A 26,504-nucleotide genomic window follows, 5' to 3' on the forward strand; every position below is an offset into this window, starting at 1 on the left:
AAAAAGAAAAACAAACAATTCCCCTTCCATTCCTCCAGACCCACTCCTCCTCACACACACCAGAAGACCCAAAACCAAACAAACAAAAGCCCCAGAGGAAATCAACATTAAAAAAACCAAACAAGCATGAAATTCCTTAAAATGTATCACCTTTGAAGAGAACATTTGGCAACCACTTCAAAATAATAAAAGGGGACATGCAACCCATAGCTTATCTCCTCCCTTTGCAGAAATAAATTGAGAAATCCCGTGACACTTCAGAGATCCATCAGCAAAAAAACCCCAACCAGTGGGGCTTTTGCGTGCGTGTGTGTGCGCCTGCAAAGACTGAGGTCAATAGGCCTACAGTGGTGGTTGATTCTGCCATCTTCAAAGACATGTGATCTTGTTTGAATTGTAGCTCACTATTTAAAGTTGGCAAGTCACATCTTCTAAACTTTCCAGAATGTCATTTAAATTAGCTGGGGGGGGGGAGTTTTGGGTATTGCCCCCACCCCTCACCCCCTCCCCAAATACACATCCAGGGCTCCATCTGCATGACACCTTGTATCATGCAGACACAGTTGTGTCCAGTGATCCAAGAAAATCTTTAAACAAGCTTATGTATTATATGACTTTAAAAATTATGCATTGAAGCTTATCTGTTATTTGCTCTTGATCTTTTTTTCTTAACTGTTTAAAAGTTTTCACCTACAATGGCAAGAAAATTCCTTTCCCAAAAGAAGCAAAAATCTGACTGTTACATAATTATGGGACTGCAGAAATTAGGACTTCAAACAAAACACCAAATATAATGAGGCTTAGGCTATCCTATAACTTCACAAGATCTATGAACATCTGAAGGAACAGGTGAAACCAAAGGTAAAAATAACAGCACCTTGGACATCAATGGGAATTGCACCATGGATTTCAATAGAACTAGGTTCTTCATATTGCCTGCCCAAATTTCGTTTCTTTTGTGTTAGTCGATTATGGCTTGGCATCTTGCCCTCCTGTTGCGAGCCACAATTTGTAAATGAGCTTTCAAGATTAAAAAAAGTGTAAGGAAATGAGATTTCCTACCGCTAAACAAAAATTGCAATTACAGTATTACAGTAGCTTTCTCAAAAGTGCACATTGGTCACTGTTCTGATAAGGAAACATTAAGAATAAATCCAGCAGGTGACTCATTTGCCTTTTACCGCAACCCACAGCAGCAGAGCCCTCTGCCAGGAAGATGCTCTGACCCACAAAACGACGGCTGCACTAACATCTCCCCATCTGTATTTTCACACGGGTGCTGCAGAGCAGCTGCCCCGAAGATGCCTTCGCCGCATGAAACAAGCCTAAGCAGAAAGCAGGTGTAACGGGGAAAAAATACATGGCAAAATTCAGGCAGTAAATGATCCTCTTCTAAACACAAGGTACATTTGTCTGCTCTACAGGATAATCATCATCATCATAGTATGTCTCGGAAGAAATCTGGAGTCATATCTTGCTGTCTGTTTTGCAAACAGAGTTAATGAGAGTCATGTGGATAATGTTTTTCATTAAATTGAGGATATGAGCCTGATTCAACTCCACTGAAATCAATGGGAGTCTTTCCATTCATCTTAATGAATCAACTTTTATAACACTAGAATGCAAAACCCTTCACTCATTCTGCCTCACAGAAGGTGTCTGCTATTTTCAGAAGAGTCTAAGGACAACTTTACCCTACCAAACATTAGTCAAATCGGGCCAGGTTAAAAGAACGTACATCCATTAGGGCATTTCCATGTAGAAATGCCTTATGTCAGTAGGAAATATCTACATATTATCCTTACTCTACTCTTTTTTCAGGGTTATCTTCATCCTAAATGAATCACGTATTCTTAAACATGACCTGAAAAACCTCAGAAGGTACTGACAGAGAAGTAACGTGCATATGTGGGATATGTGCAGACAACTGAAGTGTAGCACAGTCTTGCATTTTTATGTAAAGCAGTGTTCATATTATGAATCTAAGGAAAATAAAATACAGTATTTTAAAAAAAGCTAAAGAAACTGCTTCATTTTTTCCAAACAGAAACAACCTGATTAGCTTCAAGGACTCATTTACAAGAAAAAGGAAAAACAAAGGAAAACAATGCTTTCCTCTACATAAGTTCTGCAAATGATGTATTTTAACAACTACATAAACTATTTTCAGGGAAGGCAAAAACGGAGCGTGGACTCTGACTCCAACAAGGACTCCTGTGTTCTCTTGTTACCCTTGTTTAAGGGCAGCAAGTGGCAGCACCTCCACAGATTAATTTTTCCGAGTTTCTTTTACGGCTTTTTTTGTTTTTATACTAAATAATGGCAAGGTGATGGGCAGGAAGGGAGGGCTGCATCAGACCAAAAGTATGTCAGGACAAGCTGCAAGGATGGATAGGATTGTTATTATTTGTACCACAGCAGAGCCTGGAAACCCATGCCACGCTCAGTGCTGTCTTTGGCCAGGTCCAACGCAAACACGCTGCAAGACAGACCCTACTCGCAAGAACACAAATTACAATGATGCTAATTTAACAGCTGCCAATTGGATATAGATTTGGAATGAAAATATTTTTTACTTAACTGTTGACTTTTAGCTACTTCAATGGCAGCTCTACCACTCCGGGCAAATAAACCTTGCCACCAACTTTGAGCAACTTCCTCCCTCCCTAGTTTTCCTCATGGTTAGCAAAGACATCTATATTATTTTTACTCCTGTTTTCCTTATAAACTGCGTGCATTATGCCACCCCTCCTCCCAGCCTTTTGGAAGCTCTGCACTTCAAAAGGACAGAAACTCTTCTTCTGGCATACGTGCAACTTCTGTTACAGTGAATGAGGGTTACGTGTCAGAAGCTCATTCGGAGAGGTTGCTCTAGTTCCTTGCCCATTTCCTGTAGCGTTTGGGGATGCAATTCATCTTGGGCTAGTGCTTTGTCAACCCTTCACAGTTCTAATTACCTTATCATCTGCTTCACTACTCCAGTCAAGCCTTTTTGTTTTCTACATTGCCTTTCAGGGTCCTATTGCTCATCCTAGGGAATATTTTTTTCCACCTTTTCTTCTTGCGTGCGAAAAGCAGCGCAGAGAAACCAAGTGAACTTGCTCAGTGAACTTCCCAGCTCTTGCCCGGCTGCAAGCCTGAAGGCACAAGCTAATTAGGCACATGCCAGACAGCTCGCATCTGATGCCTCCTGCTTTGCTCTCTCCAGCTGATTGCCTTTTATCAGCACCTTCAGTCATCCTCAGCTTGCTTTATTTTTTAGGTCTTCGTGTGCCTGTCACTTCACAAAGAGTTATTTTAATAAGAAGTATCTGGAGACAGACAGGATGGAAACAGACCTGAAAAAGTAGGAAACCGAATACAGAAAGAACCACAGCGATGGTGACATCAGACTCCCAATTCTGGGTTTCCATGGCTAAGAATAAGCTATCCATGCTATCACAAGTATGAAAAAGCCCTCTGGAAGGCAGAACATTAAGCATCCACCAAAAAGACAACCGACTTCTATTTGCAGTTTACCCCATTAAAGAGAATTGCTTCCAGTGCATCTACAGAGTTCTATCTAACAAGGTGTTCAGATCTTCTCTACTCTGGATTGAAACACAGCGAAGATGAGTCTGCGCCTTATGAAAGTGGATTCTGGACACCGGCTCCAGCAGTGAGCATTCTGTTCCTCTAGATTCTCACTTCTAACCCAGAAAGCTGTTTCCTCATTTTTTCCCCAATCCTCTTCTCCCGCACCTTTCTACATCCCCTCCAAATGTGGCCCTGGCGGCAAGAAGACCAGGCTTCGGCTCTGTTCTGCCATAAGCCTTCCCTCCTGTGACACTAATACTCCTGAGGCTTTCAGTACATCATCGCCAGCTGATTTATTCAGCTTTCAGTTTATAAAGCATATGCAAAAAAGGCATCTTGGCAAGAAAATAGAGCTACAACTATTCTATCAAAGGCAATTAAACTCACAAGTGCAAGTCAACAATTTCCTTTCCCCCCAAAAAAATAGAAAGGGATTGAATCCAGAAGACTAAAGCCAGCATTTGATTCAGCACACCTTTCAGGAAAGAAGAATAACCCAGCTTGATGGCCATGCACCATGCTGAGTTTACGTTGCTAGCTGTTAGCACAACCATCTTTTTATTTCTGTTGACCAGGAAGCACCAAACCAAGAACACAACGAACATGGGTCTCCACATTGTCAGTGGCACAGAAGAACATCAAAATATTTCCAAGAAGCTACAGACAAAAGCCCAGTACATAAATATACGAGGCTCAGAACTTCGAATATATAAAGAATACTGGTTTCCATAAGCATTACCAAATATCTTCACTGTGACAAGGTGCCCATGAACTTATAACCTGCTCAGACCAGTCTTCAAGCGCACAAAGTCAACAAGATCCTGACCAGCTACTTTTAAAACTGCTCAGGCCCCATTTTAAGATTATTTTCAAGAGGTTCCCCCCTTAGCAGACTGAGGTCTTCTGAAAATGTTGATGTTGGTGCTGGTGTGACCCACTAACATGTGCAGATTGTAAATCCCACTTTCTCTTGCCTAATCTGACATGAACAGGAGCCCAGTGCTGCTGTAGATGGGGAGAGCTCTTGGTCTGAAGTTGCTTCATGTCCAGTCACTGCTGGGGGACCAGCCAGGGAAGCTGCCATGGGGGCAAACCGGCAATGCAGGGGAGAGTAATGCTGAAAACCCAGCTCTAGTTTTGGGTGCCAAAATCCTTCCAGGTTTTCTGAAAGGCAGCTGACAGACTGGAAGGAGCATCAAACTGGAGGGAAGGCAGAGTTATCTTTTCCTCCATTTTCCTCTCATTCTGTGTTTGCTTCCAGCAAGCACCTCTAGCCTCCTGGTCCCATGATTTGTTACTTCTACACATTAACTGCACCTATTCTTTCTTTCTTCTGTTTACCTTTTCATCTGCTTTCTTTGGCATTATTTTAGTCATCCAAACAGCTGATTTCCTTCCTTTAATCAAAAAGTGCCTGTCCTCTCTTATCGACACAGTCCTAAAATATACAGCTCTGAAAAGCAGCAAGGTTTGGGGGCAGAGGATTTGTTCTTGTTTTCTTTGGTTTATTTGGCTTTTGTCTTCAATCACCTCTCTCCTGCTCTAGAAGCAGAACGTTGCTGTGGGGGACCTGTGTGATCAGATCTCTGTTGATGAGAGTACATTTCCTGCTGGATTTCTCAAGCCAAAAAAAAAAGAAATAATAATCAAAGGGGAAAGGCCAGGCAAAAATGCTTTTTGATTTTTGGATTAACTGAATGGCATCAATCCTCTAGGACGGGAACCCAACAACAGCCCAACAAAGCCCTTAAAATAAATTACAAAGGAAGACAGCCATTAATACAGAAAGGCAGCCATACCAGCATGATGGGAGGGAATAAAGCAAGCCAGCTATGCCCCAAAGGATGGCTGCTGCCACGGAAAGAATTCAGACTTGGCATAAATTACAGGATTTTGATCCCACCCATGGCCAGCACTTCCAAAGCGTTCGACACTCACCATTGAGACCAAAATTTCAGAAAGGGCTCAGTTAGTTCTCATTTGGGCAAAAAAGGACATAGCCAAACTTTTCACAGAACTCAACATCTGGTAGCGAGCTACCCTAACATCTGTTCAGAAGAATCTGGCGTTAATATATATTTCTCTCATTACTCTGCATCTCTCCCGAGTTTGCCGATTCGACCTCATCTTCCAGGTATGTTCAACATCCACTCGGTTAAACTTTTCTTTTCTGTTAGCTCCTTCGCTGCTGTTTTCGCTTCTAGTCTCACATCCTCAGTCATTATTCTCCAAATTACTAGCATTGCTCTCTCCTTTGCCAGTTCACATGTATTTTGGCTCTGGAAGCGAGCCAAGGCTAGCTGCACACACATACCTCCCTGTTTATTTCCCGTTTAGTGGAACGCAGCCTCTGGTGCGCAGGTAGCGAAATCCTGCCATTATCTCACTGACCTTTTTGCATATTTTAAGAGGCTGTTTTGTGGCTTGTGCAAATAACGCAGCAGAGTTCACAGAGATTTGTGTTGTCTTTCCCACATCCTCACCTCTCCCATTATAAGGCCCCTCAGTGGTCATCTCATAATCAATTAATGCAATAGGTCTAACCCAGCCTATTCCTGTTACACGCCAATGCTGCAGGAGTAAACAGGGAAAGAAGCATTTTGATCTGATGCATAAAGAATAACTGCATTACACTGCAGCGCACTGTGAATCACTTTCTGCTAGGAAAGACCTAGGCCACAGCAGAAGGAATGGAGAAACTACGGTACTGGGGAATAAAAGAAGAGAGAACAGAAAAATACGGGACTGCCTGTACGTAGTGCCACATTCTGTAAGTGTCCTTCCTAGGCTCCCGGGGAGCCTGAGGCATGACGGGCTCTGGCGCAAAAAAAGAGAGGAGGGCAAAGGATGCCCACCTTAGGGGGACTACTGTGGACGGGAAAGCCAGAGTGCTACTTGAAAGCGTGGCAAGGAGGCTGCTCGGCTTGCAAGCCGTGGCAGCTAGCCCCCATGGATGAGCCAACTGCATGAAAACCCAAAGATGAATTTTGATGGCCTCTCCTTCTGCAGCTGTAATTGCTGAACAGTAACTGGCTGGCTGCAGTGCCAGCCTTGTAGGGGACAAGGTCTTCTGGAGCACTTACCTCCTCAACTCCCACTGAGCTTGTGTTAAAAAGGAAAGCTAGGTTTATACTTACAGCACTAGACTAAGATTCAGGAGATTAACGTTCATTTTCTGTCTTTGCTAAACCCATGGTAGGACTGCCACCAGACCACTAATTTGCACTCTGTTTCAGACTCACTTTTACAGGATGAAAACAGTATTTTTTTCTGTTCCAGACTTTGCTTTGTCATTTAAGAGTCTGCCTGTTTGTTTTTCCAGAATAAGGACTAAATTCTATGCTTGTTTGGAACTTTCTATCTACAAATGAAATAAAAATAATACGAAATTTTAAAAATATATCAAAAGAAGCTGCATGACTCAGTACTTTACAAGAACACCGCTTTAAATGACAGATATTTCATTTTTCTGCCAGAATGGAAATTCACCCAGTTCAGGAACTTACCTCGATGCTGTGAATATGTGCCAGTAACATCTATGCCATTCCTATGCAAGTTTTTAGTTCTGCAATATTAAATAAGGCTCTTATTAAAGATTTATGACAACCTGTCCCTTTGCATCTGGTGGCTGTGTACCGCAAAGCTAGAGAAGCACAGCAAAAATAAAGTAGCTGCTATAATGCCAGCCGTGCTTCCTGTGAGTTCCAAAATATCTTCTGACACCAAGCTTGCTGTGTAACAAAACACAGAGCTATTTCTATTTAAAACTCCTAATGATCCATTAAATTAGTGTGTGGAATGAGAAGGGACGGGGGTGGGAAAGGTGTTGTGTTTTGGTGGTTTGTTTTAGGTTTTTGTTTGTTTGTTTTTATAAACATCAATATGAGTTATAGTGTAATTAAAAAAAAAAAAAGTTTGCCAAACCTTACATCAATTTTCAAACAACGTTTTTGTGAATTTAAAAAAAGTTATTCTCCTACAGTGGAGGGATTCGACACAAAAATTGTTATGGAGTAAAAGATGAAAATTTTCTCTCATCTTCTAAAGTCACTACATTATTGAAGACCAAAGAGAAAATAAAACCAGACTCAAAGGTAAAATAAACTTTCACAAAAGGACCAGACAGAGCTACAGCCACTGACTAATAAATAGCAGGAACTGCATCAGGACAGGAGAGTTGGTACTTCCTTGCACTGCAGTTGTTTTGCATCAGGATCTAACCTCATGTCAAAATAAAAATAAAAATAAAAATAAAATATTCGCCTTTCCATCTGAAGCAATGGTGAAATTTCTCCCTGTAATTCCAAAGATTCTTCCTGTACTGCAATTGAACGAATGCAAAATGACTACTCTCAAAGCTGGCAGGGTTGCTAGGAAAACAACTGTGAAAACCTAGAAGTCTGCAAACAAAATGTTAGAGCAATCAGGGCCATGAAAACGCTCAGAAAAGAGAGGCCTGTTTCTTAGAAGACTAAGAGGAAGAAAGGCAGCTGTGGGTAGCTGTTTTAGATGCACATGGAGACTTGTATGCATTTCGTGTGACATCAGAGGGACCAACTCATTACCTCCAGGGCTGCCATGAAGTTCCCCACACTCCAGAGGTTTCAGTTTGACACCGTAGAATTTCTATGGGGTATTGAATAGTAGTTTTCTGTTAGAAAATACACACCTCTTGTTCTTAACCTTTACAGAGAGAGCTGATTAAGCTTCTCTCCCAAATTTAATTTAGTACTGCATACTCACAAAATATGTCACAATTGTATTTTGTTATAAATCAATAGGGATTATAGGGCACATAATCAGATCAAAAATGGAGAACACAACTTGCCCAGCAGAATCCTGATACAATAAACCTCCCCATTAAGGGGTAAGTTGTACCATGGGAAAAGGAGGTGCACTTCTGGCCAGCTTGTATTTGTAGAGGGGGACAAAGGGGGACAACAACCGACATTTGTATTCAGGACAAGGAGGCAGCAGCAGAATATATGGACCGCAAGTATTCTGGCAGTCCACACCAGCACTACGCACTATTGGCTTTCCGCATTATCCTAAGACTCTTAAATCAATAGCGACAGAAGGATTCAGCTATCCCAACAGCACCTCTATCGCTCTATTTTACAGCTATGCTATATCAACTATCACTAAACAATGCGCCCCCCACCAAAAAAAAAAAAAATCCCAGAACATATACAAATTCCTGGAGTATTTAAAGATCTTTGGGAAGTCCCACGTGAGTGGCAAACCTAATAAGAGCAGTCAGGAGCTAATGCCGATTCCCTAAGCATCCGGCCGGCTTTCATTCACAGGACCATTTGCCCTGTGATGAAATATGAAAACTTCCAGATGAGATTTCTCAGAGAAAGTCCTATACTAAATGAAAAGAAAGGACAAAGATAGCACTTCTTATTTTTGAGATTCACACCTATTGCTTTCCATTTTATTTTGGTTTTCCCTGTGTTTAAACATGGCACCCCACACATATTAACACCTGTTTAAACACCGTTTAATCACTTGATACTCACTGAATGCATTCTTGTTAAGTGGGATTTATGGCACTGACCTGATTAGGCAACAACCATTGGCATTGATAATCATTAGGCTAAGATGGTTCCCTGGGAGATGTCCCAGTAAAAGTGGCTGTCTCAATTAAGCACATTCCAATTAAGTGGACTATATCTATAGGGTGATCTCACAAGGAGAACAAGGCATTTCAAACGCCTTTTTTTTTTTTAATATATTTTTAATGCAAAATTAGTACTTTTGATTGGAGAAGAGAATACTACTTACAGGTTTCTCTAATAATTCCTTTTTTTGGTAACTGCAAACTCTTATTTCAATGCTAAAGATTTCCTCTCCAGTCTGCATCAATCCTATGGTAGCACATCTCTGTGTCTCTCTTCGCCTGGCCCTAGAGGCACAGGTTGCACCGGAGGCTTTGCCAACCAGAGCTGTCCCAAGAAAGACCCCCTTTGCCCAGGAGATGAACAACAGGGAGAACAATTGCAGGGTGTGCAGTGACAGAGGCTACTGCCTGCTGATCTCTGCGTCATTCATCAGGGGAATTGAAAGAAAACAGGTAAATGAACCTGGGAAATGCAGGGAGACAAGCAAAAGTCTCATGGGCAAAATCAGTTCAGTTTTGCTGTCAGCAGCCCTCTTTTCTCCAGAGTTTCTTGGAGATGCCAGGTCAACCTCCCCAGGCAGGCCTGCGTAACCAAGCTATTTCAGTCCAGTATGCAGAGGTTGGTCCCAAGCCCCTTCCATCTACACACACAACTCTTGCGTGACCTTGGTGAGCTGGCTGGGTAACACGATGGGCACGTGCCAAGGATCCATTTCTATTTTGGCTCATAGCCAGTCCTCCCCGCAGCAGAGACATACATTAGCCCTCCTGAGTGCTGCTGATCTCCAATGTTATGCCAGTCCCCCCGGTGTTTAGGAAAGGCGAGTGCTTATCCCATCATTCATGGGAAAGAATCGTATGGCAGCTCAGCTTACGGCTGCATGGAGAACCTCAGGGGGCACAGTCATTAAGCCATGGGTTTTCAGCACATCTGAGCCCCAAAGGCCGGGTGCCAAATGCCCCAGAAACTTTGCAGTGAGGCATATTTTTAACCTTGCATAAAAGGCTGTTGATGATGCATTCCCCATTTCAGGGGAAAGGAAGAGGATGCATAGTGGGAACCTGTAAGACTGATTTGCTGCAGGGCCAGTATCTTTAGTTCCAACCAAAACCGATGGGAGCTGTGCTTGGAGCGTATAAAATTCTGCCTAATTTCAAGAAGCCCGTAAAATAATCCTACCTACATGTCTCAAAGGCAAAGGACACATTCTGCCTCCTTACTCTGTGCCCTACTTTCTTAATATGCAACTGCGGTGAAAACATCTCCTGCGTGACAGTGGTACAGTAAACAGAGATCAATTCTTTGTGGCGGTTCTCCTCGATACCACAGTGAGGTATGCCATATACCGTATCACAAGACAATTAACATTGCTGTTGTCTGTGCAGAAGTTGACTGTAATGTCCTGTATAGTAGATGGATACTGGACACTGAGCAATGAGATGAAAACAAGATGTCAGATAATCTCTGTTCATCCACTGAACATCACCTACTTGTTGCTCTGAATGAGGTAGAACCCATAGAAAAGCTAATGCAGAAACACATAATTAAAGACTGTAACACAAAGCATGCACATAAGAAGCTTATAGGTAGGTTCTCAAAGTAACTTCAACTTCTGGCATTTCTAAGGTTTTAACTTACTGACTGAACAATCTTATGTCATTTCAAATGTTTTGGGGTTTGTTTGTTTTTTTTTTAATTGGAGAGTGTAAGTGAAAGTTTGTGTATACTCATAAGTAGTCAGGCAGTCATCCTTCTTTACAGGAAAGATTTGGCGTGCACTTACAAGCCACGAAGCATCCATGGCAAATAGGAAGTGTTAATCCCCTCCTGAGTGCTGCATGTGCCCACCAGCACAGCAGCTGTTCTCATCAAAGCACCGGAGCCGACACTCGCAGTATTGTGCCATCAAATGGATTGCTGAAATTGAAACTTAGGACTCTAAATCACTGGGGGAAAAAAATTCACCTTTAAAATAGGCCTTTAATCTTCTAAATCATCAGATTCTTGAAAATATTACCCTAAACTTACAGCTTAATCCCCAACCTGTAGGAAAGAGCAAAGCAAAGCTTGTAGTAAGACAAAACTACTTTTACATTTTTTAGAGGTACCGCAGCAAGTCCTCAGTCCCTGGCATCAGGCTTCCGGGTAGTTGAAGTTACTGATTCATACCTCATTTCTGGCAAACTTCATTTAAACCAGTTGACCCAATATCTCTTTCCCAGATGAGAACAATTAACACAGTATAAAATGCACTAGGCACAGGCTCCGGCGCTGCTTCCATATGCAAAGCAGTGCCATGGAAACAGAGAAATGCCAGTGCGGTGGTAAGGGCAAGCGGCAGTCACCAGATGAGCAGTGAATCAAGGGCTGAGGGAAACAGCTGTCAGCAGGATTACTTAAATAGATTGCATTTCACAGGGCAGCTCACATTAATACGGCCGTATGGTATTTAAAAATCGGGACAGAAATTTGTTGCTTCATCATTAGCTACCATGTTATCACTTGCCTGACCAGATAACAAAAGGGCAGTGGCGTGACCTGCAGCCTGGGGTAGTAAAGGATTCAGCTTTAGCTTTACCTCTTCATTTCAATGGCCATTTCTACTTACTTTCTACAGCTTGTAATTTTACACTTTTCCGTGCAATACAACCTGAACAGCTGTATATTGTTTTCCTCCCCTTCTGTTTCCCAGAGAAAGAAAACAGAGCAGCCCGTGTCTTGTCCTACTGCACTTTCTAACTTTCAACAGCCAAACCACTTGTTTCAAAGCACAAGCTGGTGGAAACCTTAGTATCCTCTGAAGCAAATCTGCCAACGACTGCTTCCCCAACGAGCTGAGCAGCGAGCGGGACAGCCTCCCTCTCTAGCTCCATGCAAACATCTGCTTCTCTCTCCCGCAGGTCTCCATGACATCTAACCAAAGACTTCAGGGAAGCCTGCTCCTCCGCTGCTCAGCATCGCTTCCGATCACTCACGACATTGCAAAGCAACTGTTGAACGCTATCAGCTCAGAATGGGAGAGGGGTAAATATAATACAGAGCAAGTCAGAAGAAAAAGAGGCAACATACGCTAAAGAGGCAGGCAAAGGCTCTGCCAGATGTTCTCCAGTGAAACGTGCTGTGGATGTGTCAGATCTCCCTCTCCACGGACGTCTGCCCCGTTGGAAGATAACAGGGCGTTGGGTAGAGGAGAGGAGCGAGGTGCCACACTTGAGGCACAACCCAGGGCCTTAAGCCAGAGGTGGAGATAAATTTTAGCTATCATGCCAGACTGACCCGCAGCAGCTTTTTTGCCTATTCTGCTGTCAGTGAGGTCTTAAACCACCAAAGTTTACTGCAGGATGTCTGTCAGAGCCCGACGGTACAGTACGACTTGCATTACAGAAAACATGACAAATTCCCTCTGAGCTCAATGGGCTGTGACAGCAGCTGCATCAAGCAAGCTTGCCTAGGCTTATTTATGTGGTAATGTTTGATAATCTTGTAACTAGTCAACTGCTAATGAACATGCATGCCAAAAATATCAGAGAAATTAGCTATATAACACCTCTCATAATTATTTCACTACTATTTTACCAGCGCTATTGCAAGGTGGTGAGAATTTCTACAGGACTTAGCTTTTTCTGGTTTCGAAAACTCTGCCTTCAAATTAGGTGCTGCATATATATTTGAAGTCCCATTGCAGACATTTACTGTCGTCAAGTTCCAATGGGCATTTGTAATATTTTGGATCACCAAAATGAGAGCCAAAGAAAACGCAAGATTTTTTTTTTTCCCGTTAAAAACAAAACAAAACAAAACAACTCCTCCAAAAAAAGGTCTTCCCAGGGCATTTCATCTTGAATATCCTGAGAACCAAGGCACCCAAGTTCACTAGCCGCAAGAAAAATTGCCTGAGCTTATGAGGCTGTATTTTTCAAAACAAAATGCAAGCCTTGTGCAAGCTGCAGAGACGCTGGACATGGGCTCTGTACCACTATCGGGCCCTACAGAGGAACGTAACTGCTGCGCTCCAGCACACTTGACACGCTCTTCTGTGTGGCAAACACCTAGAAACCCTGCAGCTACAGTACCTGTCGCAGCAGTTAGCCACAGCAAGCGGTACAACAATCCACAAAAGAGAGGGTGGGAGGGGGAAACCCCAAAGCACACGTGCAGTGGTTAGAAGACCCAAGATTTGAAATCCAGAGAATTCAGGCATTTTCATAATCTGGTCCCTAATGAGTATTTGTTCATTTGAAAATGTCCCTTTCTGTGAATGAGGTACGTCCCCCCTTTTTCTCTTTCTTTTTAAACCATAACCCTTCAAGCAATACGATAAGAGGAAAAAAAAACAAACAAGGAGCCTTTCACCAAAAACCAAAAGAAAAGGGTGATGCTGCCACTTCAGCTACATTCCTCATGCCTTCTCCTAAAATTCTCTAATAACATGCTTATTTAAACACTGCAACAGGAGACTTTTAACCATTTCTATTTATACAGTATACAGAATTCCAGTGAAATGACCAATGGCAAAATTTCAATAATTACTCAACTAATCTGGCTTTTTGAATCAGTGATTTCCTGTTTTGCTTGCACTATAGGACTGATTCAGATCTCCCCTGAAGCCAACGGAAAGTGATTTCAGTGTTTATCAGCCCAAGGTTCCCATATTCTGTAATTCACAGATCTGAGAGACAGAAGTAGTGCTTATTTGCCTAAGAGCTACCCAGCCGAAAGGCTCAGAAGCCCAGCACTCTCTTTACTTCCCATTTTACTGGTGGACAAGAGTTGTAATTGGGATGATCTGGGTCATCTACAAGAATATGAAAATTTAGAAAGTATCAGCAATATATTATTTATATTCCAAAAGCATCAGTCCTTTAAAATGTCTTTAATGATAAGAAAGCATGTTCTCTAGCAAATGTCCCAGTGTAACGAAAAAATTTTAAGGTATTTTTCCCATTACTAAAAGTACATGGCTAAGAATAACAAACTCCTTATCACTTTAGATTTTCTATTTGCATTTGCAAAATAAATCAGAAAGTCTAGATTTTTTTTTGCAAGGAAGCATACTAAACACATCAGTCTCACCAGGAATGACACAGAGATTGGGAACAAGCTATCAGCCCGTTGCGACCAGGACCGTGAAAGATCTTTTATCTGTTTTTAATGCAGATTTTTGTTCTAAGGTTTTGAAAACAGTCCTGCACATTTAAGACTCAGATTTCTAGAAAAAAAAGTTTAAAGTTGTTCTGCCAATAAAAATGCTAACATTTTATTTATAGAAACTTTGTTCACTTCCTACAGCTGAACAGATAAACTTTAAATTGTGTCATTTAATAATGGGCAATTAAGTAGTATAAACAAATTAAACGTAATACAAGCAACTCAACAGAGCTGAATACACACTGTTCTCATAGAAGCAGCAGGTTCTCCTAAAACAATCTGACACTTCCACAAATCAAAAATTTTCACGAACACTTGTCCTCCCTTGTGAATATTTTTCCTCCCCGGTCATTCAGCAGTTTTCGATTAGTGATTTTACTGAGGTTTTTTTCAAATGCCTAAGTCCCGCAGCGAGGGGAGACAGTGTTAGGTGTTTCAGATGGGTGTGAATATGTTAACTTCTAGGCACATTAGCAATAAATGTGACATTTCTCAGCTTCATTCTATACAACTGATGTTTGTCATACCCAGAGCCTTAATTCTCTGTCTACGAACTATCCCACAAGGTTGCAAAAGCTACAGCTGTTACTTTGAAATATCTATATCCAGATGCTACTTTTTGGATTACTTCTTTTCTTTTAGATTTTAGAGAAAAACACAGAAGTGGTTACTGCAACATTTTCTTCTTCCCTCGCCTCTTTTTAGCTTTGATAGATTTTTATTTTCAGGTTGTTTCTTCTGTTATGGAGGCACATCGAATCAAACTTTCAAACACAAACAGATGCATAAGGAGGTACAATGGAGGTGATATTTATGAGAACTTTGGCAATTACCTTCCTCATGTCACCTTTTCCCTTCACAGCCCAACTCCTGCTTCATTCGTTACGTCCGCTGTCCTCAGTGACTAATGTTGTCCCTCCCTCCCTCTGCACCACTGGAAAGGCAGAATTTGGAGCAGGTCAGCAAGACCCCTTCAAGCCCACCACACAAGAGCTTCACCCACTTTGTGAATGCCAGCACTTGCCACAGCTGCAAGCTGGGGACTTCAGTCCACAGCTGAACCAGCATTAGGTTACCTGCAGCTGTATAAACTTGACAAGAACATATAAAGCCTTCTGGCAGGCTTCCAGCCCCCAAACATTTTCCCTCAAGCTCCACAAACAGCTCCAGCATAAGCCTGAAGCAGCCTTGGCCACTTCCATCCTTTCCCGGCCGCAGCTGCTTTGCTTGCCGAAAAACCCACCCTGTTGCTGAGGTCCCATCGACTTTTTCCTGACATGATATCCCCAGCCTGGGCTGGACTTGGGTCCCAAGTGACAGGAGCCAGACTCCAAGCAGAGAGGAGCTTGCTGCTATCTCCTCACTGAAACCTCGGTGGGTTTCCCTTCCGCCCCGAACACGAGCACTGGCTCTCACTGGCATAAAGGACTGACCGTGATGATGTTCCATTGCTCTGTACCTACAGGGCTTAACCCTTTCTAGGGAAAGAAATGCCAAAGAAACAAGAGCTTTGGCGTCTTCCCCAGAGTATCTGGGCTTCTGGGTCTGGCCAGGATACTTTGTGCATTTCTTACAGCTGTAAATGGATGAAATTCTCAAGTTCAGGCTGTAGAAACACAAGAGACCTGAAAGTCCCTGTTCCTGAAGCCCAGCATTGGCAAAACGACAACCACGAACCCTGAGTGAGGGACAGGTTACTGTCCATCCCTAGCAGACCTTATGAAAGAGCTCCGCTTTCATTTAAAAATGCCTTTCTTCTGCCTTCTAGCTTTGAAAGTACAGAAGGGGAGGTACGCTACACTTCCCCTACAGCTTTCAGAACGAGTAATTCTGTTTCACAAGTCTTTATTTTATCTTTTCAAGAGACAATAAATCTCAAGGTATAAATTGGGAGCAGATGGAGCAGGATGTTAGACTGTCAGCTTCCATTAACAACACCGGGGGCTCGCCACACACCACAGCCAAGCCGGAGCCTTTCATCTCGCCCCTCCACATCTGGTGGAGCAGCTACTTGTCTGCGTTAGAGCTATTGACAGAAGAACACGAGTTGAAACCAGATGTGACTACTGACGGCCAGCCAATTATTGTTATAGGTTGGCTCTACCCATAAATCACTAGATCGCTAAATCACTAGACTCATTTTTAAAGTCGTCAGGAGGTTGTACCAGGGCCATAGAACAACAGTGAAAAGCTGCCTGGGAAAGCAGAGGTGGATCTCCGGCCTCCCGACCCTCCTTCCCTTCAAAAACTGCAAGCTGCACTGTTGAAATGGGGCATTTGAGGACTGGGGACCAAGCAGACTGTGATGCTACTCTGTGTTGACCCATGCAGCTGTAAAAAAAGGCAATTTTGATGAGCAGCCCTTGTAGCACTTCTCAGTCCAAAGGAAGGCGACTACAGGAATCTGCAAGCCAGGGAAATGCAGCAGGAGCAAGCGAAGGCTCCCCGGGAGAGGGGAGCTCCCTTCAGCTTCTGAGACAGAGCAGTTCTGAGAAAAAGCAGCACAAAGCTCCTCTCTGGGAAAACCACACAGAGTACATAAACTAAAGTGTGATGTTTAATGAATACCAAACAAAGCAAGCCTGGGGGCTCCTGTGTTACTACCACATTTGCTTTTTCCAGACTTCCAGGAGTACGATGACTGTACAAGGGAGCCAAGCACAAGATGTTGGCTGCTGCTGCCTTCTCTGCTCTCCATCTCGGCGTTCCTCCACAATTTCTAGAAGTGACCAAGCCTGCCTGAGCAGGTAATCGGTAACAACCTGTAACTCCATGCCTCTGCCACCAGTGACAAAGGCAGTCTGCCCACGTTGAACAGTTATCAACTTTACCAGCCAGCTTCCCTCACTGTCTGCTCCAGATCTAACTGTGTCCTGCCGCATACATGTGAAGCCTGGGGTCACAAGCGCCTTGCTACTGTGAGCTGAACTCCATGATGAGGAATGAGAAACTGCCACCCCAACAAGGAGGCCCAGATCTGCACATCCTTCGAGACTGTAGCTTCATACCGTGATTCTTCTAGGACAGCTAAATCACCTGGAGCATGAAAGGACACTCACAGAGACAGATTCACAGTCCTTCTCCTCTTTTTTTTTTAAAAACACAAATTGCTGGGCAAGGGAGAAACTGTTGTATTGACTCAGTACCCTTACACATCAACCAAACTCCTATACACAGTCAAACATACCATCAGACTGATGCATCACTTAAACAGATGCAAAGCCTAGATATTTTGGAAAGCAAAACTCTGGAAATATAAAATGTTCATTTGGCGCCACAAGCCTTCTCCAAGCCTCTTTCCCTCTCAGCTATTTCCTGTTTAATCACCAATACATACGTTATGCAATTTTTGCAAACTGAAGAGCAACACATTGCTTTTATGAATAGAAGGAACACAGCCATGTTGACAAGAAAAACTGAATAGGGAAGGAAAAGAATTTTCAGCTAACCCAGTGACTGTCCTAGCCTGAAGTAAACCGCAAGATCCGTTAGCCCATGGAAAAAAATCTAATTTTGCAAATATGTAATGAAGTATCATCTCTCAAGGTTGTGTACACTCTACGAAATTAATAAGAAATGCTTTGGCAGAAATTCAGGTAGCACATGAAAGCAGAATTAAAAGGAGGTATTTAAAGAAAAGAGAAGGGGAGGGGGGAAAAAAAAAAAGATGTTATGTTTCAATTCCTAAACCATTAAGATACCTCTCTCATGGTGTGAGGGGTCTGGAGAAAGACTGTAGTTCAGCCAGTAGATGACAGTAAGGGCGACCTGGCAGGACGCGCATTATCAAGTCCCTGTTCCTTGACAATCAGTGCAGCGGGCCTTTCAGCATCTTCAGTCCTGACTTCATCACTGTAGCATACTGATTGCTTGTGACAGGTGAAAAAGGACACGAGAGGACAAGAAATGCTAGGGGCAGACAGCTTTTCCTCAATCTTGCTGATCGCAGTGTAAAGTATTTTTGAAGTATTATGCCAGCACTTTGACAGAGTCCAAAGAAGGAGATAAGTGTGCAAAGTCAGGGTCAGATGGATTACCTTGGCTGACGAATGTCCCGGTTAATCGGGGTTGTTTGCATACTGTGAGAAACTCCAGTATTTCCGGTAGTGGCTCTTTGTCCTTGAATCAACCAGCTCGGTCTTTGGCTTCCAGTTGCAATATGGTGTTTATTAATCGCACATAACCCCTCTCCTGAGGTGGGCTCACGTACAGCACTCTATTCAACGCACCTGGTAACAGTGACCATGAGGTGCTGTCCCAGATGAAAAGGAAGCAGGAATATTTAATGGTGAATTTAGGACGGACTAGTTTGTAAGTCAGACAGGAACACAGGCTGATTCTGGTTAATACTTGTTTTTTCCACCCTTACCACTAGTTTGAGCCTAAGTGAGTCTTATTTCACCTCCACTTGAAGGGCAATTAAACAATGGGCAGATTCTTTTAAGTTTCAGCAAAAGGATTTAAGAAAATGCACACTCTAAAGACAAAAATAATGCTTTGAGTAGCATCAGTGAAATAATTTAAAGTAAAACCTCTGAAGTCACCTTTTTTCTCTCCATTAAACTGGAGAATATTCTGGAGACTCAGGGCTGTTGGTGTGTTTGCAGAGTTAAGAAAGCTTTAAAAGGAAGGAAAGATCCTGAGATAATTATGAATAGTTAATTTAAGCCCAACTTCAAGGAACATTTTGAGGAAATTGGAAGGCTCGGGAGATGAACAGTGAGTCACTGAGCTTTTTGCTTGCAGGCAGTCACTGCTAATCCAGCCTGGGTAGTTGACAGCAAACCCTTTTGTTACCTGCTAGTGGTTTGTATTAAATGGTTACTCACCAGCCTCCTCTGGAGCCTCCGCATTCTTATTAGAACAGCTGCAGGCAGGACCATGGGAGGGAGAAGTACTTCCCTCTCCACATCTATTAGTTTAAACCAGGCAGGACTGCTCATTTTCACATTGTGACTTTTGACAAAGGGACAGCAGTCTCTGGCAAAGCTCGTCTAACCTTAACTCCAGGCCACCTTCCTCTGAAGGCAGGAAAGCTCCACGTGGAGAGAAGCGCGACGTGATGAAGCTTTGAAACCGCAGCGGCAACACACAGAGCCAGGCTAGAACATCACTATTAACCAGCAATGAGTTAGTTTACCACAATAAAAGCTGTTGGGGCCATTTGCATCATCATGCAGACTCCAGCTGTGCTCACACCTTGCTGAGAAAGTTTAACGCTAATGTGAATTTTGCATGCTGCAGAGGCCACAACCGCAGGCCTGGCACCGCGCTGCTCTCCATACAGGATGCCAATATACCCGATTTGTCTGCTCTGCGTATTCCCAGGTACGTTGCTTTGAGCTGCCAGTATTTGCCAAGGAATGTTCACCGGTAGCAACTAAAGCCCTTCACACTTTTCCTATCCTGGCTGTCAACGACCTGATAAAGCCCAACATCAGCCTTGCATTAGTCATGTTACATCCTCAAAACTTTCTGAAGGCTTTTTCAAAAGTTTTGCAGACAAAAGCATCTGCTCCAAATCATTTTGTAGCTGGTCCTGGTATCATACCTGAAATACCCTTGTCTTTATTGATCCAATTTTAAAGAACCGTTTTATCAGTGTTTTATCAGTAAACCAGCAATTAAGGTCATATTACTTGGAGGCTTTACAATTAACCACATCATATTTCAATCACATGGTTTCCTGGTTGCTCTGAGTATTAGACTAAATGCAACGTCGCTGTTGCATTAAAATGAGGAAGGACCAGTGTTTGACAAAATTTTCATCAATGAAGTATGTGCCAGTCCCTGTCACAGGGCCCTACAAGCCACAGCTCTGCATGGCACCTCTCGGAGCTCAGCAGTGTTTGCAGATTGTTTTGCTGCTGCTTTAACTTTCTACCTCTCAGCAACAACTGAAAACCAATTATTTCCTATGACTCGGGAATTAAAAAAAAAAACAACCAAAAAACCAAAAACATATTTTCAACTATATCATCAAAAGTAGCAAAACCAATGAAGAACCTGTCAGAAAACTCCATTTGCTACATTCAAATGGCCACCATTTCTAACAGACACACCCAACTGTACAAGCAGCATTAAGCAAACAAACCAAAGACAAGGAGAAATTTGTCAGCAGCCCAGAGCAGCATTCATGCCAACTGGCCACCAGCTGATGAAGCGGAAAACACAAAACCACAAATAAAAAGCCACAAAGTAGAAACAACCTAGAAGATACTTTCTGGCATATTCAAATGATGAGATTTAGTTTGGCATATGGTACTCCCACATCTTATGAAAAGCTGAAAAGTTGTTTGTGTTGTTTTTTTTTTTTTACTAGCAGACAAGTATAAACTTTTTAACAGACTCTGCTCTCCAAGAAAGTCAGCAGCTTCTCTGCTTTTTGGACATAACTTATTTTTGTTAAAAGTTATGACTACAGGGTCTCCATGAGACCCAGATTACATCAATTTAAGTGCTGTCTCAGAGAGGTATCAACGGAGACAAGCCATTAAGGAAGAGAGAAAGGAAGTACTGTTAATCCCCACATTGGAAATCAAGACCTGAAGCAAAGCAAGGTTAAGTGAACCCTTCTTGTTTACCCAGGAAGTCTGTATCTAGCCTGGAAAACAAGTCCAAGTCTCCTAATTTCCAGTCCAGCCTTTTAGCCACAAAACAGACTGCTTTCCAACTAATAAAGGCTTACAGGAATTTCAGTTCAACATTTGCACACAGGCAAATCTGTAAATCTTTCATAGCAGGAGACAGAGAGCAGATGTACACAGAAAAAAAGGAGCAGATAGAAATGCTCTTTTAGAACTTCTTTCTAAGCGTTTTTTTCTGGCCCTTCCCCGACCCACCCTCTCCTGCCACCACATGGGCAGATAAATTCTTATCTATCCACATAATGTACACGCAGCTTGTTTCACTTGCTGCACTGTTGTAACTCTACTGAATTTATCTTTGTTCAGGGAGACAAAGGGAGTGATACAAAAGCCGCTAAATGAATAGCTTAAAGTTGAAGGAAAGACAATTAAACCGATGATTGCAGTAACGTGAATTAGTTTGAAGAGCTTACGGGGAGCTGCCGAAGTGCAGCTACCTTCTCAGGAGCTGAACAGCCATTGCAGATAGCTCTGCAGACTGGAAGCTGCGAGTTTCTCCTTAACCATTATAGAAGTCACTGTGCATTATATATTGCCTGTAATCCCCATCATGAAAGCACAACCTTCTAGGTTCTAGCAGGGGTTTGAGCTTTACAAGGAAACTGCAGGGCCGGGTTGGAATTAAATCAATACGAATTAGTTCTAAACTGAAAAGGCGCTGAAAACTGAAAAATTAGTTGACAGGCGAACTGAAAAATTAGCTGACAGGCAAAAGAATTTCACCCTGAGAGGACAGAAATGAATAAGCCTGTATTCCTTTGGTGTGAGTCCCCCTGTCAGAGATGGCTCACGGGTGTCAATGCATTATAGCTCAAGTTTGACAGAAAGAGTTGCATGTAGCGTATTTCCAGAAAACATACAGAATTTTAACTCTTTGTTGACCTGCCATCACGAGATTTGCAGCAAGCCTTTCCAAGTCCACCAGGAGTCGGTCTGGGTACAGAGGGTGCTCGGGCTGCGAAGGGGACAGCTGGCAATGCTGAAATCTACAGCTTGCCTGATGCACGTCTCCAATTACTGCTGATGCGACACATTTACGGTCCTGTGCAACATATTGAGACTACTACCCTACAAGGTGATGTTTATTTATATATGCAGAATACACCATCAAGTTAAAAATAATTTTTTTTGCATGTGAAAATACCTACACTTGGATTATAAAAGCACGTTCTACACTCTGACTTGGGGATGCATCTGCTAATGGCAACTGCTCGGGAGCTGCTGCATACCTGAAAGCAGTCAGCGAGTCCTGCCAAGTCAGTGTGTATCCAAAAGAGCTTCTGAGCTCTGCTCCTGTCCTGTCAGCAGCATTTGTTTCTCCGGTTGGATGGAAACCCTTGACCTAGTCAGAGTAATTTCTGGATGTAGTCCAACAGCAGTGAGCATTGTTTGCAGACTTTCAGGCATCACCACTTGTAAAGCTCGAGTCAGAGCCCATGGTATGCAAGTGCCATTTTAAAATGAATAATTTTAAACACTTCTAAACATTTCTATGAAACAACTGGTAAATCTCCTTCAGAATTCTATTCCTACACAACAAAGCAAATTTTACACATCAGGAAACACGCTTTAAATGTTCCTTTGGAGGATCTGATCACTAGTACTTTTATAGATTAATGTTACCACCTATTTCTTTCAAAAAGAAGTAAAGGCAGAAGGCGTAAAATGGCTACCCAGCCAATCGGTTCAGGAAAGGGCCTGCTTTCTCATCACTGCACACCAGGTTCGTAGGAGGCAAACGAGGGCTTTTGTGTGACCTCAAGAGTATACATATACAAACTGGCCAGTTTTAAAATATACAGCATTCAGAATTTACAGGTGGTTTCAGTGAAGGCAGCGGATATCGGCTCTGTTAAAAACTTGACGTGGAATCATAATGGGGTTTGATGCATTTTAGCATCAGGCTGGTCAAAGAGCAAGCAAAGGCTCATCTAGCCTAACCTCCACCCAAGCGCCATTTTCCTCTTGGCCAAGTATTCCTGAAGATTTGCACAGCAGGAAGCCTAGGCCAGACACGGAAGACTTAGATGGAGGTTCAGGAGAGATGAGGCTTTGTAATTGCACAGCAGGATAAAACCGGGATGGCAGGCAGAACTACCCTACATGCAGAATAAACTAAGTCAAGTGAAGAAACCTATGTTACCAAGGACAGCATCTATTCGTGAATTGCTAGGTATCAATGATGCAAAGTCATTTAAATGCAGCTCTTCTAACATATACCTAAATATCAGACTATGGTAAGCAGAAAAGCTAACATACTGCCATATTAACTTTGGAGACATAAGGAATTAAAGAGCTGAAATGCAGTAAGATCAGGACAATCATAGATGAAAACAAACAAAATTATCTTTGTCAGAGAGAGTCTGTCTCTTTTATATTCTGCTCATAAAGGAAAAATGTTTAATTTCCGCATCCTTCAAATGAACTAGAATAACATCACCTAATCTGCATAATTTAGATGCAAGACTTTATATCCAGGACAAACCAAAATCGCAACAAAGTAGGGAAAAAAGTGTTCTTCAACAGAGTGGATAAAAAGCTGTACAAGTTTATACAGAAATGTATTTATTTATTAAAAATCTTACAACTTATTAGCAATAAAGTGTATGAATGGTATCCATTTGCATGGAATGCACAGAGTGGAAGGACCAGAACAAGCCTTAAGATTAACAAGCCCTGGGTTGAGCTATGCCACCCATGACCCCCTTGACAGCCAGCTCTGCCACGGCCCCCCAAAACACACACAGAGGTTCCCGCTGATTTGAGGTTCCCGCAAAGCAGGGGTGGGGGACAGTGCCAAGAAAGATCTTGATGTTATCACATTTGGCCTTCTCTACCACAGTATGTCTCACGGCTGTGTCCATGCAGACTGTTGGACTCGCTCTGAGATGCCAGAAGTGCCTTGAAACACCTACACAACGGTCTCCAACCCACGCCGCTGCTGAGCGTGCAACGCCGAGGTCAAGACCCGAGAGCGCTGGTACGCACAGCAGGACTGTGGGTGCAGTAACAGGCAAGGCACATGAGCAAGAGCATCTACTTCTGCGTTCGCATCACAACCAGGAAAAAGCAAATGCTCGCAGCAGGTAGCGATTTATAGGGTCCGGGTGCCCAGAGTTTAGACCAGCGCAAGCTGCAAGCTTCATGCAGGGAGAGAGTATAAGCAAATGTACGTTCTGCAGCACTACTGCAGAGTGTAATCTTTCTCAGGGGTTGTTGCTATAAAAGACCTTCAATATACTTGATCTCATTTACTTAAAAAAGACTGTCAGAAAGACTTGTCAGCAACTTCTTGGAAAGGCAGTAGAGGGAGGGGAAGCAGATTGTTAACATTAGAATATCACCTACCATCTGGATGTGTTTAACATAGGATCAGATATAAGATTTGAACGTAAATTTGAAGTCCTTGGTCTCATGCCCAGACAAAACTTGAACTCGAGAACTTGAAGACATGTTCTCGTCTGTGGAATGGGGCACGTTAATAAAAGCTCCAAACACTCAGGCAATTTCACTGCATATACTCCCTTGCACTTCTTTGGAAAAAAAAAAAAAAGGGGCATTTAAAATAAAAAAAGAAAACTATAAAAAGCCAATAAACACCTACAAGCTCTACTGTACACTGAAGAAAAAAAAAAGGAAGGAAAGGAATAGACAGAAGTACTGCAATCCCTGAAATTCTGCAGTATCAGATAGTCAACTAATAAATGGACTTATTGACAGGCACCGGCTCAAAGGAAGTTCATGACTGCTGCTTATTTAACGATGATCTCAGACCTAGTGTCTGCTTTTGAATAGAAGGATTAGTGTAAAATGTATGGAGGAACGGAGAACACAAGAAAGTAACCATGTACTTGACGTGGAAACATTTTGAAAAGATATGTAAAATATAAAGGAACTAAATGCTGCATTCAGTGAGGTGGCTTATTATTGACAAACTGTATTTTTCAGCATCTGAGTAACTACAATGATTTGAATTCCAAGAGGAATCTATAATCGCCCATGAAATTCCTTGTTTTAAGAAGAGAGGATATTTAGGTCTCATCCCATCATATTCACGAGGAATTCCCCAGTATCACCACAGGCACCAGTTTCCCTCCCCCTCCACCTCTTCCCATCCCTTCAGGACTACTTCACCAAACGAACAACAAATGAACCCCAAACTGCCTCTTGATCAGAGTGTTTTTCATAATATTAGCCTAGTTTCATTAAACAGATTTAATAAATACTTCAACATGCAGAAAAATGCGACTTTGCCTGCAAATAAGAGGAATGCAATTCACCTGGTCTGTCAGCTACACTCAGTCCTTTCAAAGCAGCAGGACTTGTCCAACGCACCGAGCACCAGCCAGAGCCTCCCTGCAGCAGCTCTTCGGCTGCACTTATGAGACTGTTCTTTAAAAGCAACAGCAAAGGAGCAGCACGATAAAATGAGTTTACGGTAGTTCATACTGGGTAAAATAAAGAAGGGCAATATTCTTCCTGCTAGCAAAAAAAAAGCAGAAAATTGCATTCCAGCCCCACAGACCTGGGCTTATTTCTTAAGCTCACCTTCTCCCCTCCCTCCTGGCAGCAGGAAAGACTCGGAGGGGGCTGAGAAAAAGCCCTCGCCCTACACCATTCATCAAAGATGCCCTACTATTTTGTTAATAGGTAGATTTATAGGCAGCACATGAAAGAATAACTATGGTGAGCTCTGAGTTTTTTTAACAGCACTTATACCCAGAACACATCAATGTGAAACGCAAGACTAATACCAAGAGCAGGAGACTATCTTGTCAGCAACATGAATTCACAAAACCCAAATAAACTTCAGGAAAATCAGCACCGGCCTTGCCCTCACAACTCTCCCCATCTCTCTGCAGCGCAAACCAGCATACCCTGGGCAAGATCGCCTCCTCTACTTTTAAAGACCTTTTAAAGTCAAATAAAAACTAGAGCATAAAACTTTTTGTGCATTTTTTTAATACATTATTTCTACATTTTAAATATTTATTCAACACCACCACCCAATAATAACCCACCGGTACCCATCTGAAAAATACAATCTATGTTTTGCACTTGCCATAGTGATTTCCCATATTTATTTTCTTAAATAAGTAAACAGGAAGTCAGACCAAGAACAAAACAGATTTTTCTGGATGGAAAACGTTATTTGGTGGTGAATTACTTTCTCTCCCCCTCGTTCTTTTTAAAGGGCGAGAAAGGAAAAAGGACATTTCAGATCGGAAAGTGCTAAAGATTAAAACAAGAATTAAAAAAAAACCAAACACATCCTAAACCAGCCCACAACTTTCACTGTCGCTTGTAACCGTACCCGTTCCTTACATAGCCAAATGGCGCTGCAGACATATCTCCACCACCCACACAATCAGCATGTCACTTCCCAAGTCATTTACTGCCTGCAGTGCTGGCAGCTTTACACCTACACGGGTTGTCTTCTCTGCCACGGAAGGTACCTTTCTGCCACAGGTAGGTAGCATACAGTCACTACTTTGTAAAAACCAAGCAA

The 26,504-nt window shown here is 42.5% G+C and overlaps 1 protein-coding gene across 8 annotated transcripts in view; it reads right to left on the reverse strand.

The window, feature by feature from the left end:
* Positions 1-26,504, reverse strand: part of PLCB1 (phospholipase C beta 1) — a 415,215-nt gene that overhangs the window by 326,409 nt on the left and 62,302 nt on the right. The window contains exon 1 of one of the 8 annotated variants that reach the window (XM_072857458.1): positions 19,178-19,237. The exons of the other annotated variants lie outside the window; for them this stretch is intronic. Within the exon in view, the coding sequence (XP_072713559.1) occupies positions 19,178-19,231 (54 nt within the window). The 5' untranslated portion in view covers positions 19,232-19,237. Of the gene's footprint in view, positions 1-19,177; positions 19,238-26,504 lie in introns of those variants that run through there. 8 annotated transcript variants of the gene reach the window in all.

Source organism: Ciconia boyciana, chromosome 3 (assembly GCF_034638445.1).
Source record: "Ciconia boyciana chromosome 3, ASM3463844v1, whole genome shotgun sequence".
Lineage (NCBI taxonomy): Eukaryota > Metazoa > Chordata > Aves > Ciconiiformes > Ciconiidae > Ciconia > Ciconia boyciana.